Source organism: Aythya marila, assembly GCF_965140915.1.
Source record: "Aythya marila genome assembly, chromosome: 6".
NCBI lineage: Eukaryota > Metazoa > Chordata > Aves > Anseriformes > Anatidae > Aythya > Aythya marila.
The window spans coordinates 5,001,626-5,020,261 of record NC_139047.1 but is presented as its reverse complement, the minus strand read 5'-3'; the positions used below and the strand labels follow the sequence as shown (position 1 = coordinate 5,020,261).

Sequence of the window (18,636 nt, the reverse complement as noted above, 5' to 3'; positions counted from 1 at the left end):
CAAGAACATGGAGAGTGTTTTGCTCAAAAAACATTGAAAAAAGAATTACAGCTGATACAGACTGTTACAAAAAAGTTCTTACTTGCCACACCAAAAATAAAATAAAGCAAAACATTTTCTCCCTACTTTTCCTCAAAAATTTTCATTTCAAACCTTTGTTTGATCAACTATGTGGTAGCTTGTCATGATTAAAGGCACTAAGTGCCTATTCCTACGCTAACAACCTTTGAACTCCATGCTTTGTTGTAAGTGCAAAGTAGTATCAACAAAATGGCTCACACTGACCATGAGTTTAGCACAGGTATTCTATGTCACTTCAATCTTAGGTAGCAGGGGGAGTTGCTCCTCTCTCTGGTGACAGTGCTATGACCCAAGGGAATGGCATGGAACTGCATCACAGGAGGCTAAGGTTGGGTGAGTATCAGGAAAAGGTTCTTCACCAAGAGGGTGATGTACAACAGGCTCCCCAGGGCAGTGGTCACAACATCGAGCCTGCCAGAGGTCAAGAAGTGTTTGGACAACACTCTCAGACATAGGGTTTGATTTTTGGGTGGTCCTGTGTCAAGCCAGGAATTGTACCTAATGGTCCTTGTGGGTCCCTTCCAACTTGGAACATTCTATGGTTCTATGATTCGTGCTCCATTCCTACAGTCTTCCTACTTTTGGCAACTGTCAAGAGCCAGGATACTGGCCAATACAGTTCCTACACAACACAGCCACTTATTGTCCTTCACGCAGCAATTTTTGCAATTTAGGACAAGACTGTTGTTTGAATAGTTACTATCAACTTACAAGTAGTACTTTCACTGTGAAAACTCTAATAACCTGCAGTTAGTCATACTGTAGCCCTGAGCACATGGAGCTTATAATACCTGTGTAAAGCCCTGTTAGTACCTTACTAGTAAGCAATGCAATATTACAAACCAGAAGTGGTGAATATTTTCTCTAATAGTTTCACACTAGTAAAAGTAAAAACAATACCATTTTCCCCAGCTTTTTACATACTCAAAGAATCTAACTTGACTTAGACTCTTGCTACCTCGATTTGCAAAACTGCTGGTTAAAAATGTATCCTTTTAATTAGCCTGTGAAATAATTTTCCTGTTATATCTATGGCACAATAAATATGAAAGACAACAGCATTTCTGTGTACTTACTTGTCAGAACAGAACTACGTAAGTTAACTGGGAAAAAAAAAAAAAAACAAAGTTTGGTCTATATTATGTTAAGCTGAAATAAGAATTTCTCAGTTTTTAAGTAGAATACATTCTGTTTTGTTTCTTAGGTTACAGGTCCTCACTCATATACATTCCTGCGGTTATCCTTAATTACAAAGATATGCTGTCATCGTTCCAAGCTTTCTTGTAAATGTCTCTCTTTGATAAGTGATATCAATACTAAGCACCTTGTCGCTAATGAATAACTGTTTCTTCTTTCTCCATCTTTGCCAGTTTGACAGCTTCCCACCCACACACACTTCACTGCTTTTCCTACCCATGTGTTTCCTACCCTTTCTTAAAGCAGTCACATTTATTCTTGATAAACTTTCACATTAGAATAAAAAGCACATTCAACCAGTAAGTTATTTTCTTCAGGCTTTGGAACATCAACTAGAGTGCTCCCAAACACATAAGGTATTATGGAACAATATACATGGACTGGTTATTTTTATATCATTTACTTTTTTTATAAATCTAATTTACTCATGGAAAAATGACATCATGTTTGCTGGAAAAGAACACACTGAGAATCCATTTTAACCTGCTGGACTTGACTTTCAACTTTAATTACTACTGTAGCTTAAATACTAATAGACAAAACAAAACAAACACACAAACAAAACAGACACACACACACACACAAAAAAATCAAAAAGCCCAGATTCATTCAGAGATGTATCAAATGTGATCCAAGAGTACCATATTGCAAGCAATGGATGCATACAACTTATTTTATCCTTCAATACCTGGAATTGAATTGCTGGGGTGAAGTATGTCAATGTTTTATAACCACCTACCATCAGAAAATACATGCCATTAGTGAAATTGCAGCCTACAAAATTTCTGTTGTTAAATTCAGTGAAGCCAGAATTTAATATGTAAGGAATCACAAGAATAATTTTAAATAGCAACTACATAATCATTTTATAAAAACATAATCAGATTACAGCAAAAATAATTTCTTGTAAATACCACAACTGAGTCTTCACTAGTCATAACAACAACAGGGCCCTGGTTTAGTTTCTAATCATCACATTTGACCATTTTTTACTGTGGAATACTAGTTCATAAGTTAATAACTGTCCCTCATTCTAAATCATTTACTGGCTGTATAATTTTAAATGACAATTGTTAAATAATTGGTGATAAAATACTGCTGGATAAAAAGAGACTATTTAATTTCCTTGGCGTGCTTTTCCTGTTGTCTTTTATATTTAAAAAACAAATAAGTACACAGGGCCACAAAAAAAAAAAGAAAAAAAAAAAAAAAAGAAAAAAAAAAAAGAAAAAAAAGACTAATCCTGAATATTTCTTGTTCTGTTGAAGAAGTGTATTATTATAACCAACAAGACAATTTGGCCTTCATGAACTGCGAGTTCAGGCTGAGGACTTTATAAAACAGAGTTGTGGGGGAGAGTAAAGACAAATACAAGTTTGCCTTCAAACAAGAAGGGTAGTTAGGTACCTCAAGGGTAAATAGAAACAATTTTTTTCTGCATGAAACAATCTGACGACATTGGCATGATAAGCATACACTTAATGTGGAATGTCTAATATTTTAAGTTGTGGTGACTAATTGTGATATGGTCCTAAAGTGCTGGCTTATTTTGTAGTACAGCCATGGCTGTATAGAATTAATATTTTTTCTCAAGGCTGCTGCAAAGGACTTATAGGAAGAAATAATGTGGATGGAAATTTGACAAGCCATAGGCATTTATATGAGTACCAGCAACAGCAACAAAAAGTCACCCTTAGCTGTATTCCTAGATGGTCTTCAAAATTAGACATGTCAAATATGAGAGGTATCCACTACATTTCTCTCTACAGCGTAAGAAAGAGGTAACCTTTTCAAGTCATTTTCTAAAAGGAAAGAAGCCCATTTAAATATGGTACAACAAGCACATTTTTCCCTCATCTGTTTTCTCATGATTGCTTGTGACGAAATTAAAATACTATGCACAATGATATCCAGTACAGAAATTTGACCCAACTTAGTGAATTTCAATTAATTGAAGGTACAATGAACAACAGCCTTACAATGCTAAGAGAATCCAAGAACCTCTCCAGTCCTAAGTCACACTTCTGATATTTTTTTCAACAAAAATCTCTGACTGCCAAGTTTTTATTTATCCGTCAATACCAAATCACTTGGTAGAGATGTTTTTTTCCATACAGAAAGCATCTCTAAGGCCAAGGAAAACAATTAGGGCTATCCAAAATTTTTTAAACTTTGCAAATTAACTGTGGCTGAAGAGAGCTGTGCACAGGAGAGAGTAACATCAGCTTACAGTGCTATTAATCATGTTTCTACTCAATTTGCACAGGAAGACAAAGCCAAAGTTTACCACCTGCATTCTCTTTTCCCTCAGCATCGAACTTTTCCAGAGGTACTAAAGCAGAGCTTAAAGGGAATAATCTTGGTATCTAATACTTTGATTAAGATTAAAACTTTCAGAAAGCATGCAAAGCAGAAGCCATTATAGAAAGTGAACAATTTTGCTAGAGCTAGATGCAAAATTCTGAGCATCCTCTGGTTCGTTAAGAACCCAGTCTAGTTTCAGCACTGTTGCATGCTTAGTTCCACTTCCAAATTTCCCTGAAAAAAAAATCAAGTACAGAAGAAGTACATATAGAGTGCATATAACATTGTGATTTTGTTATGCGATTTTTTTGTGTTGTTTCTGTGAACTCTTACCAAGAGCATCCCCTTCTTCGCCATCGTCTGAGTCATCAGTCGCATGTCCAGCAATACAGACAAACAGCATGAAAAAGGCTAAAGGTAAGAACGATCCCCTCTTTCTTCCTTTCATCTTTCCTGAATAACATATAAATGACAATATACACTTCAATCAAATTTCTTGAGTGCTCTGCAAAAGTCTTTAGCAGGGTAGAACATAGATTTATGGGTAGATAAAGAGAGAGCTTTGGAAATAATGTAAGATACTTTAGTATAATTATATTATAAGCACAACGAAGAACACAACAAGATTTTTAGTTGCTTTCAGCTGATTTCAAGTCTCCCATCCCATCTCCAGTACATACTAGAGACATTGACATTATTTTTATTTAAAACCACAGTTTTAAATCACCTCCCAGAATACATAATGATATACAATATAATACTTTGTACTTCTAAATACATTTTTAATGTCCTTATTTCTAGTTCTTCAAAATAAGTTTTTCTCATCTGCAGACCATGGATTCATTGCCAAAAGCACAATATTATATTTTTAACAAATATTTCATCAATTTATAGCTATCAAGTTCCTGGAAGCTGCAGTTCACTGTAGCCAGTGAACTTTTTTTGCAACATGGGCTTTAATAGTATTAAATAGTATTTTGTGTCTTGCAGATCCCCTTAATATTGAATTCCTCGGTTAATAAGTGCAGAGCTATTCTTTTCCACATGGGATCAGTGCAGCCATAGTTATTCACACAAAGAAAATTATTCTACAGAAGCCAGCATGTTCAAGTTATGCTGAAAATAAGGTTGTGCACGCATATATTGGAGAGCACCTTAGGAAAACTTTTGCTTTAATTATGAAGAAATACATGTTTTCAAACTAATTAAAAGTTCACTAGGAAATCCTGAATTCTAACCAGAAAATAGGCTCAATATCTCCTTTAGCTACTGACAGATGTCCCCTTTTCTTAAGTATGATACCAAACTTTGGCTAAGCTAATTAACATCAATTTCATAAAAATCTAAAGGACTAGGAAGTTCCTTGCCTTCAGGCACTGTTTTATCTTTATTGTTTTGTCTACTTGTCTATGAAGATAGGTGATGCAGAGGTGCTAAAACATTGAGGGCAGGAGGGTCTGCGGGAAGAGCCTGCCACCTGACTTTAGATATAGTTGTATAGTAAGAGTTATAGTAAGAGTTGTATCTTCAACATCAAACCAGAGCCAGAATTTTCACTTCTGATTTGAGAAAGTTTCGGTTTTTTCCTCCTGTTTCAATTTTTTCCTACAGTGTTTTCCTAACTTACAGTAGCTGTAGGAAAAAAAATAAATAAAAAAATGTGTGTTCCCTACAGCATTGCTAAAAGACAAGAAAGAAAACATAGCACTATGCTATGGACTCAACAGTTCATTCTGACGTGTCAGACAAGATTTAATCACATTCATTAATGCTACTGTCTGCACTACCTTGTGTACCCCATCTGGCTATCTGTCTTACTACTTTGTCATTCTGTCTATAAGTCTCTTATTTAGGTGTGATAATTATGTGCATTAATTATTTCCTTTTTCTAATGCACCCAAACAGTTGTTCTGATGTTATCTCACCAATGGGCTTTAAAAAATAATACACTGTTAGAAGAGTCTTTACCGAAATGCTCACTGCTATCCACTCAATATTTTTGAGCGCTGGGCCTAACGTTAGCATTAACAAGCTATCTTTTTAAGTTATTCTCAGTATTTCATTATTTTTCAGATAATTTTCAGTTTTCCAGTAAGCCAAACAGCAGAGACTCCCTCTCCAACAGTTAGAGCAAAAGTAACTGTTCAAGACCAAGGGCAACAGCCAACCTTCACATTACTGTCATGTTTTCAGGAAGATTGATAAGATTCTGTGTGCGTGCTGGAATTAAATGCCTGAATGTCCACAGACATGCATCTGTTTATATACTGCCTTGCAAAAATAATGTTTGAGACTTCAGACACTAGAAATAAGCCACATACATAATCAAAATTTTTAACATATTGAAATAATACCACATAAGATGATATCATAAATCCAAAATAGACCAACAGAGCATCTGAAAAAAGGAGTTTTATTGACTGTATTTCTGCACAAAGTCAACAGATTTGAGAGTATTCCTTTTTAGTTTCCACAGGCCAGTATGATTTCCAGAAACAACACCTCTTGTGATACATTTGGCCTAACACTAAATTTTCATCCATGCAAAGTTTTGTAGTACAAGGTCTTAGAAGATTTTTATTTATTTTTTATCACAAGTTTAGATAAATTAGAGCAAACCTTTTTATTCACTATTTGATAAGAAGTACAGCCATGCTTTAAAGAGAAACAAAAAAAGCTCCTTACAAGGTAATGTGAAGTTGTCTAAGATTCTCTTTATAATTTGTGAGACATCTGAGTTATGGTATTAGTTTGACACTAACAAAACTAATATAAATCCACAACTAAGAAACAACCGTATGGGGAGAAATATTAAGGAAAATTTTCAAAGAGCTGTATAAGTACTCAGCATTATAATGTAAATAAAGGTGGTGATAGTTTGATATTATTTAAAGGTGGATAAAAGCTGAAATAACCATCAGCTATTCAGATTTGATACTCAGATAGTTATAAAAGAAACTGAAGAGTCTGAAATGCTTTGCATGACTACTCTGAGTTCATAGGAATGAAAAATTACAGAACAGACTTTCAATTTTAGTTTTTAAAATGACATGGGAAAGGGGAATTTTCTAAGTACTTTCTTTTCCTTACAAGCCTTAATTGGTAATATTTGACATGGTTTTGACCCTTCATAAAGGGATTTGGAAATTACCCACAGCCTCAATTGCCCATGGATTAATTCCAAGTTTACCCCGTGGCTCTCATTTTCTGAATTTCTAATTCTCTGTATCTGAGTTTTTTCAAACATGATGGCAACATTTGCACTTATTCAGGGAGATTTACTTTCATTTACTTATAGATCATTCAGGTTTCAGCCTCGGTTCCTTCTTCCAGCAATCTGCACAGTATAGACTTTAGACTGCAAAATTTAGTAAATTCATTTTTATTGTCATCCTATATTCCCAAACCTTTGTTCCCAGTTAGAAGGAAAATATAGGAAAATCATCAAGAAATGGAAATCCACAATAAATGTTTCATTTGAAAATGAGTCTTTAAAATAAAATTTCGTACTTTTTTTTTTTTTTCACCTTAAAATAAAATTTTGTACAGCTACCACGTGTAATTGCTACTGTGTGATTACAAGGATAAATGACTGCGTTTGTACAGAGATCAAAAATCTGACTGGGGTACAGTATTTCTGTTCTTCAACTTAACAGCTGTATTCCCTGAAAAGAGGATGTTGTGGAAAGTCAGACTCATTGATGCTTGGCCAATTTCACAAGACAAAAAATTTAGACTAACTGTATATCTACTTTATTGCAAAGTCTACTGACCAAACATAATTGCCTCTCTTCTGGCTAGCCTTCCCACAAGGTTGTGCATTCCCAGAGCACAGTATCAGGTATGGGTAGAAATGGGATGAAGGAGGTGCAGGTGTTACTACTGAAATGATTAAATCCTTAAATCCTTTAATTCCTTAAGGAAGAGTAAAATCCAAGATCAAAGTAAACTTGGCTGTGCTTTTTCAATTAAAAAAAAACCAGCCATCTAGAAAAGTCCAAGTTCTCTGATTTAATGTTCTGTTGCTCTGTAACAGAATTTTAAGGCTGTAAGCTTTAATTGATATATTTAATTGATATTGATTTTTGATTATTATGATTTTTTTTTTTTTAATACATTGGGAGGGTTATTGCATTTATATGAAAGGTAAAATTCAAATTACTTTAACAATGACATTCATCTCAGTAAAGTATAAAAGAACTTGTGTGAAGCACTGCAAGTTATGGGAAATATTGGAAATGCTTTGAGCATAAATAATTTATGTTAAATGGTCTGATCATATAGACCCCAAAAAATTGAAAATCTCTGGGAGTAAATATAGTCCCTTACTCCAGAAAGGGTTCTAATTTAGGACAGCAAAGGATCATTAAGGAACATTTATAGTGGCTTTTCTATATGTCAAAATGTCATTAATGCAAATTTCATAAATTCCTAAAAAACATTTCCTTAGGAGCTGACACTCTGCTGCTCCCAAACTAACTAGCTTTTAGATAAGTTTTTTTTTTTTTTTTTTTTTTTTTTTTTTTTTTTTTTTTTTTTAATAAACAGAAAATGTTTCAGTTGCCTGACAAGGGAATCAAAGGTCTATGGGTGGTAGCTGGCAATGACTCACTGATTTAATTAAATGCTTTGACTTGTGAGTAATGCCACTAGCTTCCCTAAAGCTGGAATATAGGTAGAAAAAGCAGACCAAAAGCAATCAAAGAAGTTCCCAGTACCAGACCCTTATTACCTGCTTTTGTAGCCAGGTCTTTTTAATCCTGACACCTAAACACAGAAATATCAGGAGGCTCCCTAGATTTTTTGCTAAAAGCAGATATTTACAGCCGTTGGAGTCAGACCTTTTACCTGTATGTTTACTTAGTCTGTTCTGCAGCAATTTCTGTAGTTACCAGAATGTTTAGAAACAAGCGTTTCTTCAGCACAGTATTTATCTCTAACCAGCAAACTGGAAAAGGCAAAATAAAAGCTAACATTTCCGCAGTAGCCAGAAACAGCTTCAGAAAATGGCACAAAGTGACATTGTAATGAGTGTAAAAGTGACTCATTCACACTGACAGCCCAGGAAATGGAAGGAGGAAAAAAAAAAAAAAAAAAAAAAGGATAAAAAGGATACAGTAAATGGAGGAATAAAAGGTTAAATTAGCACAGCCTGAAATTAAAGAAGGTCTAATTAGACAGCATTACAGTGCCTCTGATATGAAATCAGACTTTTATTAGCTCAATGTACTTCTCGGGTATTATATTTGCCCTACAGTATCAAGTACAACCTACTAGGACGTATATGACAGAATTTATTGGATTCAGCCTGTAGAATTGTCTCCCAGCTGGCTGAGTCAGTGAGTTGCCTGAAAGTATTTTACTACACATGCTGTGTTACAGCTTTTTGAAACATCATGTTTGCTCACTTACTCTGGAGAAGTTAGAACAATGAAGAAAGTATGAATCCTATCATATCATTTATCAATTCTAAAATTGTGTCCCTTTAAATTAAAAGGCATGGTAAGGGCAACGCAAGATAAATGTTTATGGAACTCATGTTGATTCACTAAAGTAAGGGACAGATGACTAATACTTGACTGTTGAAGTCATGCATCCTTGACATATCTATTTTTCCCAACACTACAAGCATTACCCAAGGCACATCACGAAAAGTAGAAAAAGGTGCTACAGAAACAAGACAAATTCTACTTTTTTTTTTTTTTTTTTTTCATGAGACCACCAGAAATAAGAGAAAATTCTGTTTTTCCCAGATTATTTTCTGACTAAAATAAAGAGGAACATTTTTTTCCCCCAAGACAAACTAATAATCCTTTTGTGCATGTTTACTTCAGACGACTGAGTATTGTTTGTAGGACAGCTTCTATGCCACTGTAAAATATGTGCCAATTGTTAAATGTAGCATGGATAATTTATGATCAACTCCATCATTGCCATGTGCTAGAAAAGAAATCAACTGTACAACACCTAAAACAACAGCAGACAAAGAGAACTGCCTGGGGAGTGAAGGAACACCAGGAATGAGACTGTACTCTCTCCAGTTACCAAAGACTACTATAGCAAACTTCTCGTTGCAGCTGGGAGAAGACCTACGGTTTTGGAAGATCCTGTGGAAAATAATTACATATTTATAACTTCTGTATTTGCTTAATCATCCTTGAAGATGTAATAGAAAAATACACTGCTGTTATAATTAATTTATAAAAAAAATATGATCCTCTAAAACATTGAGATGTGGTCTCCACTGTTAGGTTCTGCCTAGAAAGCTGTATTAAAAATTGGAAGTGGGAACTACAATCTCACTCCCAGTGTTGTACCAACCGCTCCTACAGCAATTCTGGTGCAACTGCAAAAGCAAAATCTCTGCACTTTCTTGAAGCAGCTATATCTTTCCATGATTCATTATTGTATACTCATGCTTGCTATGTACATGTGTGGCAACCTTCTCCTGGACCTTGTGCTTTTGCACAAATAACTCTCTGCTCCTCTGGTGATGTAAAAGCTTGATGTCACTTCTCTAACTGCTGACACTCAGCCAAATGCCATCCCTGCCTGTTCTTGAGAACCTATACACTCCTGGAGTCAGCCTAAATACTATTTTATTTTAACCTTGTACTACATTTAGTTATGCATCCAAATCAGACCTAGAATGCTTCACCCTTGTGAGAGCATGGGAGGTGACGGTGGGGTGTGGAATGCTAAGGCTCAGAAGACCTCAGAGGTTTTTGAATCTGTTTATAAAGGAATAGGCATATGGAATCAAAGTGTGGCAGCAGGTGAAGCTGTTTTTAAAATATTTAAGTGCATTACAACAGAAGAAAGACTCAAAACTTGTACTCCAGGCCACACGCAAGCAAACTGTTCTTACTAGGAACTAGACAGGACTTGGACCTCTGCCTTTAACCAGAAGGAACTGTCACTGCCAATAAAGAAACTTATAGACCTCATAAAAAAGTAAATACTGCAGAGAGTATCTACAGAATGCCAGGACATATATTTGAGATGCATCTGCATCCTAACCCAGAAAACACTTGCTTAGCTCAAGAAACATGTCAATAAGATTGACCAACATGCTACTGTCTTGGGTGGACTGGTACTAAAGGTCTTTTTGAATTTTAATATTTTCCTTCTCCTAGTTTCTGCTTTTTAGAACACTGTCCACATTGCAGTCAGCACGAGTGCAACAGCTAAGCCACCTTCCCAGTCTTCCCAAACTAGACTCCTGCTAAGACTTATTTCCTTAGCCACATGCTGATCTGGCAACAGAAAGCAGACTCATTTCAAAAACAAGACTAAAGCAACACATTTTATTTCAATTCAGCAGTGAGAGGGACTGTTTCTCCACCACTCTGGGAGTATTAGCTTGACAAAGAGTTTTCTTTGTTCAAAATTATGCCGAACCAATATGCGGTCTCAATTTAAGTAACATTTCATATGCAGAAACACTGAAAAAGCACCATGGCAGCTGTACTACACTAACATATCAAACAATCCTTGTAAAAATAAAAAATCCGCTTACTACACAGTGTCTGGTGTGTCTTGCAAAGATATAAAATGCAACTCAAGGTAAAAACTGCCCCTATCACAGCTGTTATAGCTGTTACCAAGGCAAAGTGTCCTTTGTCAAGACAAATTCTTCTTCCCTTCCTGTTGCATGAAGCAGGCAGACGGCTCTCTCAGCAGGATATCATTAATGCATCTCCCGAGCTTATTATATAAATATATACAATTCACGTGATTTGAGATGATAACCTCTCAAGTTAGGACAATACATATACTACATATAAATACAGTCAGGGTCTGTATTTAGTCTTGACATTCCACCTGCCTGTTTCCTTCCTCTCACAGACTTGTGGCAGAGTATTCCCAGAAACTGGATGAGGGGAACTGTAAGAGGTCATCGGGCACCATGTCTTTTTATGTATATATAAGAAGAGGATATTTACACTGTGGCTCAGAAACTTGTGCTATGTATCAGTCCCAGAGTCAGTACCAGTCTGACCTTCAAATGACTTCAGTGCAAAGCCTTGCAGTCTCCAGGCAACTTATCAGAAAGTAGGTAGTCTAACGTGAATCATCAGCTAGCAAACATTAGTAACTGAAAACATGAGTTATAAAAATTCCCACCCTTCAATTTACTTCCCTAATAGTCCGTATCTGTCCTAAGACCAGGGACTCCACCAGATTATTCTAAATCTTCAAATCACCTTTTTGTTATGAAAGGGGATTTTGGTTGGTTACCTTTCATCATTCGACATGAAGGTTGACTTGCTGCTGCACTATCCAGCATCTTAAATTTCCAAGTGAAAATTGGGTAGTGAAATGAAAATTGGGAAGTTAAAATTTAGAAAAAACAAAGGACTTCATTAGCTTTTATGCTAAAAAGCTGCTTGGCCTGATATCACTGTTCCAGATTTAAACTTTCACTTTGGTTCTGTTTGCATTAAAGTTGTAAATGATGCTTTGCAAACACATTTTACAAATTAACTGAAAAGAAAACCTTGTTATGTTTTAAAAGAAAAATCAATCAATTAATTAATAAGGCTACCACCAGAATACCCTTCTTTTTTCACATAACTATGGATCTCTCTTGACCTTTCACTTTCCTTTGTTGACTCCTTTTGCCTGTGCTTAAAAACAGTTTTTAATTTCCCCAACTTAGTGCCAGGATATATTCCCTTCTACTCATCTCACACCTGGCTCTGGGTACTGCTGCCATCATGCTTCCACTCACCTTTTCTTGTCACACAGTTCCAGACCTGACTTCATCTCCTCCCCTGAGTTCTTCCCAGGTGGTTCAGTCTGGGCCTCACATCATCTAAGAGCTGGGAACTGGGAGAATGGGCTGAGAATGCATCCTACAGAAGGCATGCCTTGGCGGAGGTAGCCTGCGAAAAACTTGCTCAACCCTATGGCAGTGTACAGCAGACCACTTGATACAAAGTTCAAGTTATTTAAAAACCCTGAAATTAAGAGTTACTTTTTGAACAGCTGTACTTACCTCTTTCACAGGAACACAGGATTTGTCTACACCAAATTGAATAGCTACTAAAGACACCTTGAGGGAATGGCTAATGATTTTCTAGCTACTTGCTCTAACCACAGAGAAAAAAAAAAAAAAAAGAAAAAAAAAAGTACATGGCACATGACCCAACTTTATGAGCTCACCATAAAGGACATACTGAGTACATTACTTGAATTTCTGTTTCCACCTCATAGAAGGCTGATTTAAACAGAAATAAATAACGAGCCAGTTCTTTATTTAGATGTTGCAATGACATCTATGTGACATGCCATATCTGAGGTAAATCTCCATTCATCATATACAGCCCTGTCCACACTGTGAGATAGTTTGCAGTAATGAAAATAAATATTAGTTTGTTCTCCCCAAAATTATTATTATTATATTAATGTGGACTAATCCAAATCACTAGTTTCCATTATTTCATAAATCTGAAAACAAAAATAACCAAAAATCTATCACTACCACATACCCAACCCTGCACTAATTCTCCCCTTTGATAACGAGGTAAGATGTACCCAAACTGGTAAGTGAAAACTAGGTTAATGTTACATTTAATGTAAAATATAGTCCAACGCCTCAGAAAACTATGCAGGAAAGATGTATACAGGCATCATAAAATGGTGCACAGTGTTTAGGTTTGGACAAAAAATAATTGGTAGTAGCAAAATCATAGGTCAAGTAATTCTATTTTCAAGTAGGGAATGCCTTCATCATTCTAATAGTACCTCACAGCTCAGAAGCAACAAACAAAACAGACAAGCAGCAATTTTAGTTATGCTTTTGGGAACTAGCATGGCAGTTCCAGCAGCAAACACCAGGATTGGAAAGCCTCCAACCTCTTCTTTCAGTAGTTTGGACTGAAAAAATACAGTGGATGTTTCCAAATCTCAGCTCTCCTCACATAGAAACAAACCGTCCTGTATTTAGCAGTTAGCTAGCCTACCCCAACCCTCTTCTCTAATGGACAGTCATTTCAGTGCTGTGTATTTGTCTTCAACTCAGTTGCGTGCATTTCCACACTGTACACACTACAGAACCATAAGCACTCTACTGCACTGAAGTAAAGCTACCACTTATTGAAAACATAACAGGCAGGCAGGCACAGGAGGAAACTATCTGCCGCAGCAGTGTCTCATGACTGATTTTGACCATACCTGACTATTAACATTGTGAAACCTTATAATTGTAAGTCACATTTTGCACACATACCAAACATCAAAATACTAGTTATCTTGCTTTGCCAAGCAAGTTTAGCTCACCCCCTGTTTCCTGTGTCGATACATCAAATAGATTTCAACTGCAATGGCTGTGCATGCTCTGGACCATTGCACTGGTAATGCTGCAATTACCACCAATGGGAATACCCGCAGACTGAAACAGCCTCAGATTATCACTCTGCACATACTTAAAACCAACACAAAATAACACTGCCACAGAGAGGAAAGGGACACAATCCCTTGTGAATCTTCCAACACCTAAGTGGGGGGAGAGGAGATGGGGAGATGAAGATGGAAACATGATTAAAAACAACAAAACAAAACAAAAAAACAAAACAAAAACAAAAAACAGAAACAACAACAACAAAAAAAAAACAACCCAAACCAAACCAAACCACCACCACCAACAACAAAAACGGCAGTAAGAGTCAATCAATGGAAAAGTAGAAAATGTTTACAGAAAAACACTAATAAGTTTATATGGACCTTCCTGTCAAGTTCATAAAAAACTGTACCAGCACCAGCTAAATATTTCCTTCATATACTTGTATGCCTAATTTGCTTGTTGCAGTTGCTACCTTTAATATTATTGTTTTAAAATCGCTTCTTTTGAAATGCTCTGTTTTCTGGAAGAAGGTTGGCGTCCTTTCTCTGTCCAGCACTCATCCTGGTTCACCATGTTCAAATGTCTACTTTTTTTTTTTTTTCTTTCTCTCTAAACAGTAGATCAAATTAACTAGGTAACTTCAGTTATGCATGCCATGTATCAGGGAAAGTGACAACAATACTAAGGAAGTAAAATGAACAGCTGAATGACTAAAAATTAATGTTTTTTGCTGTGCAGTAACTATAATAGGAATGGAATCGTATGACTCCCCACATGGCTTTGCTCGATTCTATCCCCGGGACAGTCTGTCCCATACTCTAAGTTTCATAAGAGAAACACATAGAAGTCAGTAGTTTGTCTTTTTTATTTTTTTAAAGAGCAATTTTACCGGGTTCAAGCATGACGACCTTTAAAATTTAGATCCCATTTTCAATCCTCACCAAAACCCTCTGTCCAGTTTTGGTTTCTGTAGGAACTGTTAGTATCTCCCAGTTTTCAAAAAGATAATGTGACTATTCAAAATTTAGCCCAAACAAAGAGCATTGGAATTAGACAAAATGTAAACAGTGTGCTCCAAAATTGTAATGTGCATGATTCATGCTGTTCTTGAGGCCCATAAGCTCTACCGATGTTTTTGTTTGTTTGTTTGTTTGTTTTTTAATATATTTTCTTGTGTTTTTAATTTTAAAATTTCTCTTCTTGTTTCTGCACCCATGCTCTGACTTCCTCTGGCAGACGTTCTCAGCACATGCTGAATGCACACCAAAAACCATAAACCAAAACCACAATACTTGCAAAGCACTTCAAGAAGCTACCACTTTCTTTTAAGACACAGAAGAGTGTTACTGCCAGGATCATCTTCTTAAAGTAAATATAGGTGCTAGAGCAGCTTCCCTGAATGGAAGAGACAACAGCAGTTCCTCTTTTTGTCCAAAGGAGATTTGATATCCACGTTTCCAGAAATTACTCTCATTCCATTGCTATATGTTGATATCTCTGAGAACAGTCTGTGCTCTCTCCACTAGGATAATTTAAGGTCCACAGAGTCGCAAGAGTAATATAAAAGCCATTGGTAACCCTGTGAACAGAGAACAAACCGGGTGCTAATATTTGTGCCTGTTTATGCATTTAAAGTGGAAGGGTTATTGCAGAAATGTCCTTGAAGCTAGATCTAGAATCCACTAGTTCTTCTCTGACTGTGGGTCTGGTCTAGCTAGAGGTGAGATATCCAGCTCTCTAGAGACTCTGTGTATGTTTTCTAAAAGCCTATTTAGAAGCTTTTTCTTCTACACCTTTGCTTTGTTTCCTAGCCACATTATATCCTGGACAACTTTTCCTCCAGTCTCTTAAAATTTCCTCTCTGACAGAAATTTGTTTTTGGTACGTTCTGTGTCATGGCCCTTCACACCTGACATCCAGCTCTTAAATAGTTAACATCAATTCAGGAGTTTTGACCATTAGACTTCCAACATTAACTCTGCAATGAGATTAAGGAGGATAAATTCAGTGCCATTAATTGTTCAAACTCTCCTGCGACAAGAAGATCATAAAACTTCAGTTTAAAGTTATTCTGCATTTAGCTAAATGAGTTAAAATTCAGTTTTCATTAACAATATTAGTTAGTGTAGGCATTGCACTGCAAGGCTAAATGCACTTTGAAGATGAAATAACTTACACTGACAGCTGAAATTCATTTTATCTCCAAATTGCAAACTGTACAGTTCACAAAGTAAAGATAAACAAAGATTACTGAAATTCAATTTCAAGTACAGTTAGTGATTCCTTACCATAGAAGTTATATATATATTTTTAAAAGATATAGATTTACCAAGCAATGGTGTATATGATTACTTTTTAAATTAATCCTTTTAAGTGGGACGTTTGACAGGAAAAAAGACTATAGCAGCATATGTTTTAATCATCTTCAGCTCCTTAATACTATTCTAACTGCATACATTTCATCCAAAGTAAGCTGGTTAATGATTACAGTTTTCAAATGCAGCTCAAACAACAGGCCAAAAAAATTTATTGTGGATATAGATGCTTGCTACCTTCACATCTGATCACAAACTCTGTCTTGATAGAATTAAAGAATGAGCAAAGATGAGTAAAGATGGCAAAGGGAAAAGGCCAACAATTTTCCCCAAGTAGGTTCCAAGCAATTATGAAAACATGCCTTTGCTGTTCATATCTATACTGGCAGCTTGGATTTCCTGTCTTTGCATCTGTCTATAAGGCATTCAGGAAGGAAGGTTTATATCTTTACATGTTTTCCATGAAGTACTTTGATGACTAATTTCTAGAGTACTGAGTCACACTGACCTTTCACATACTCCCCCCATCTAAATTGTTTGAGTTTTCCCTACTCCACTTTTCCCATTGTTACATGCCTTTTCCTCATTTAAGATGTATTTAAATCTTCTAGAACAGCTATTTATATTTTCCTTTTTTTTTTTTTTTTTTTTTTTTTAATGCAGAATGGTATCATTGTTTTTCATTGAAGAGTTACAGAAGATGAAGCTCATGCAGATTCTTACAAGTAAAATATTACATAAGTCACTGACATTTTTCTGCTTTTTTTTTTTTTTTTTAATTGGCACCAAGGTCTGCAAGCCCCATTCACTACCTTCTTTATTGCTCAGATGTTTTAGTACTTATGAACTTCCATGTATATTATGAGTGAAATTGATTTGTATTAACATCAGCTTAATTTGACTTAAAATATTCTTGTACTTCTCCAAGTATTAATTGCTTCCAATGTTACATACCTTAGAAGGATTTGAAATAGCCTGGCAGACCACTCTGCTTGAATCAAGCCTCCCTTGAAGTTACTGTAGTAGAGGAATTGTTTGAATAAACAGAAGCTTCAGTTCCCGCCCACCCCCCAAACTCCAGCTAATGATCAAAATGAATATATTCGCTTTTTGAATGGCTTTCTTTCAAAGATATTGAACTGCCTTGGTGCTAACAATACCTTAGTCTCACATTCTGACAACCAAAGATTAGTTGTATTAGTATTTGTAAAGTTACATTTACTGTTGTACTGTTTCAGATTTATACAGAAGTCTCCCTTTTTGCAGCTGGACTTTGATTCTAAACATTTGACTACTGCATCTACCACATTTTAAAGAAAACATAACAGTGGACATTCTTTTCTGCCAGCTGAAGAAAAAAAGATCTCACGTAAAACAAAGTCTGTTACAAAGTACTCACCAAACTCCTAGAAACAGTTGTTATACACACAGAGGATTCCTGAATCCGTGCTGAATGCAGTCCTCCCCTACCAAGTCACATTGAAGATAATATGTGGGGGTGTGGTGTAAAGCTACAAAGGCAGGATTGCAACCTGATCTTCCTAGAGCAGGATCCTGCCTGTTGATTAATCAGCTAGTCCTCGTTCTTGCTTTTGTAGAGCACATGGGTTTACTCTATGTACAAGTCAGAGCCCTGCAGCAGCGGCAGGGAAGCTTCCTGTTTCAAGTTTTCATATCTGCTCCCAGTTTAAAGCAACTGTGTTCTAAATGACACTAGCTAAACTGAAACACAGTTTTAAAGAACAAGAGACAGCCTGTAGAATATTCGCTTCTTTTTACATGGCAGACTTTAATTCAAAAGGATACCATAAGCATTACTTATTTAAGACAGAGATGTAGATTACAGTTCTGTTCTTTTTGTCAGTTTTTAAATGAAGCCATTCACTCTAGATCTAGGCTGCTTTCATTACAGTACCTGCACCTTGACTACGAAGGCTATTCTGCCTTGAACAAAATACATACACACAACCTAATTATGAATTGTATTAGTATGTGCTAAAACTAACAGTAAGCATCATCACAGTAGCCATCCCTTTCCTCAGCTACTGTATTATAAGACAGAGACATTGTAATTTATGCACATAAAGACAGTAGACCAGAATCCTAGTCCTGGACACCACTTGAAGAGAATTACCCGGGTAATGAATTAAATAGCAACAGAGACAGAAGGAACAGATGGAGAACAGCAACTTATACAATTAGTAGCTGTAACCAATTGCAATTGTTTCCAAGCAAAGACAAACAGACAAATTAAAGGGAAGATTTATATTCATATGTTCATCAACATCCCGAAAAAAACCTGGAAATTTCTCAAAGTCTGTTAACAGGTTTACTTGCTCTGAAACAACCAGAAGTGTTCCTGGTAGCTTCTGAGATCTGTCATTCTTGGAT

General features: G+C 36.0%; 1 protein-coding gene across 4 annotated transcripts in view; it reads right to left on the bottom strand.

Moving 5' to 3' along the window:
- The window catches only part of TFPI (tissue factor pathway inhibitor), a 43,175-nt gene extending 25,303 nt beyond the window's left edge, over positions 1-17,872 (bottom strand). For 2 of the 4 annotated variants that reach the window (XR_014317844.1, XM_082763988.1), the window contains exons 1-2: positions 17,645-17,871; positions 3,916-4,035 (exon numbers count right to left, since the gene is read on the bottom strand). Coding sequence is in view for 2 of the 4 variants with exons in the window: in XM_082763988.1 (XP_082620114.1) it covers positions 3,916-4,030 (115 nt within the window). In the remaining 2 variants the exon portion in view is untranslated. Of the gene's footprint in view, positions 1-3,915; positions 4,036-17,644 lie in introns of all 4 variants that reach the window. The other 2 variants (XM_082763989.1, XM_082763990.1) reach the window with 2 other exon arrangements.
- Positions 17,873-18,636: the final 764 nt, after the last annotated feature.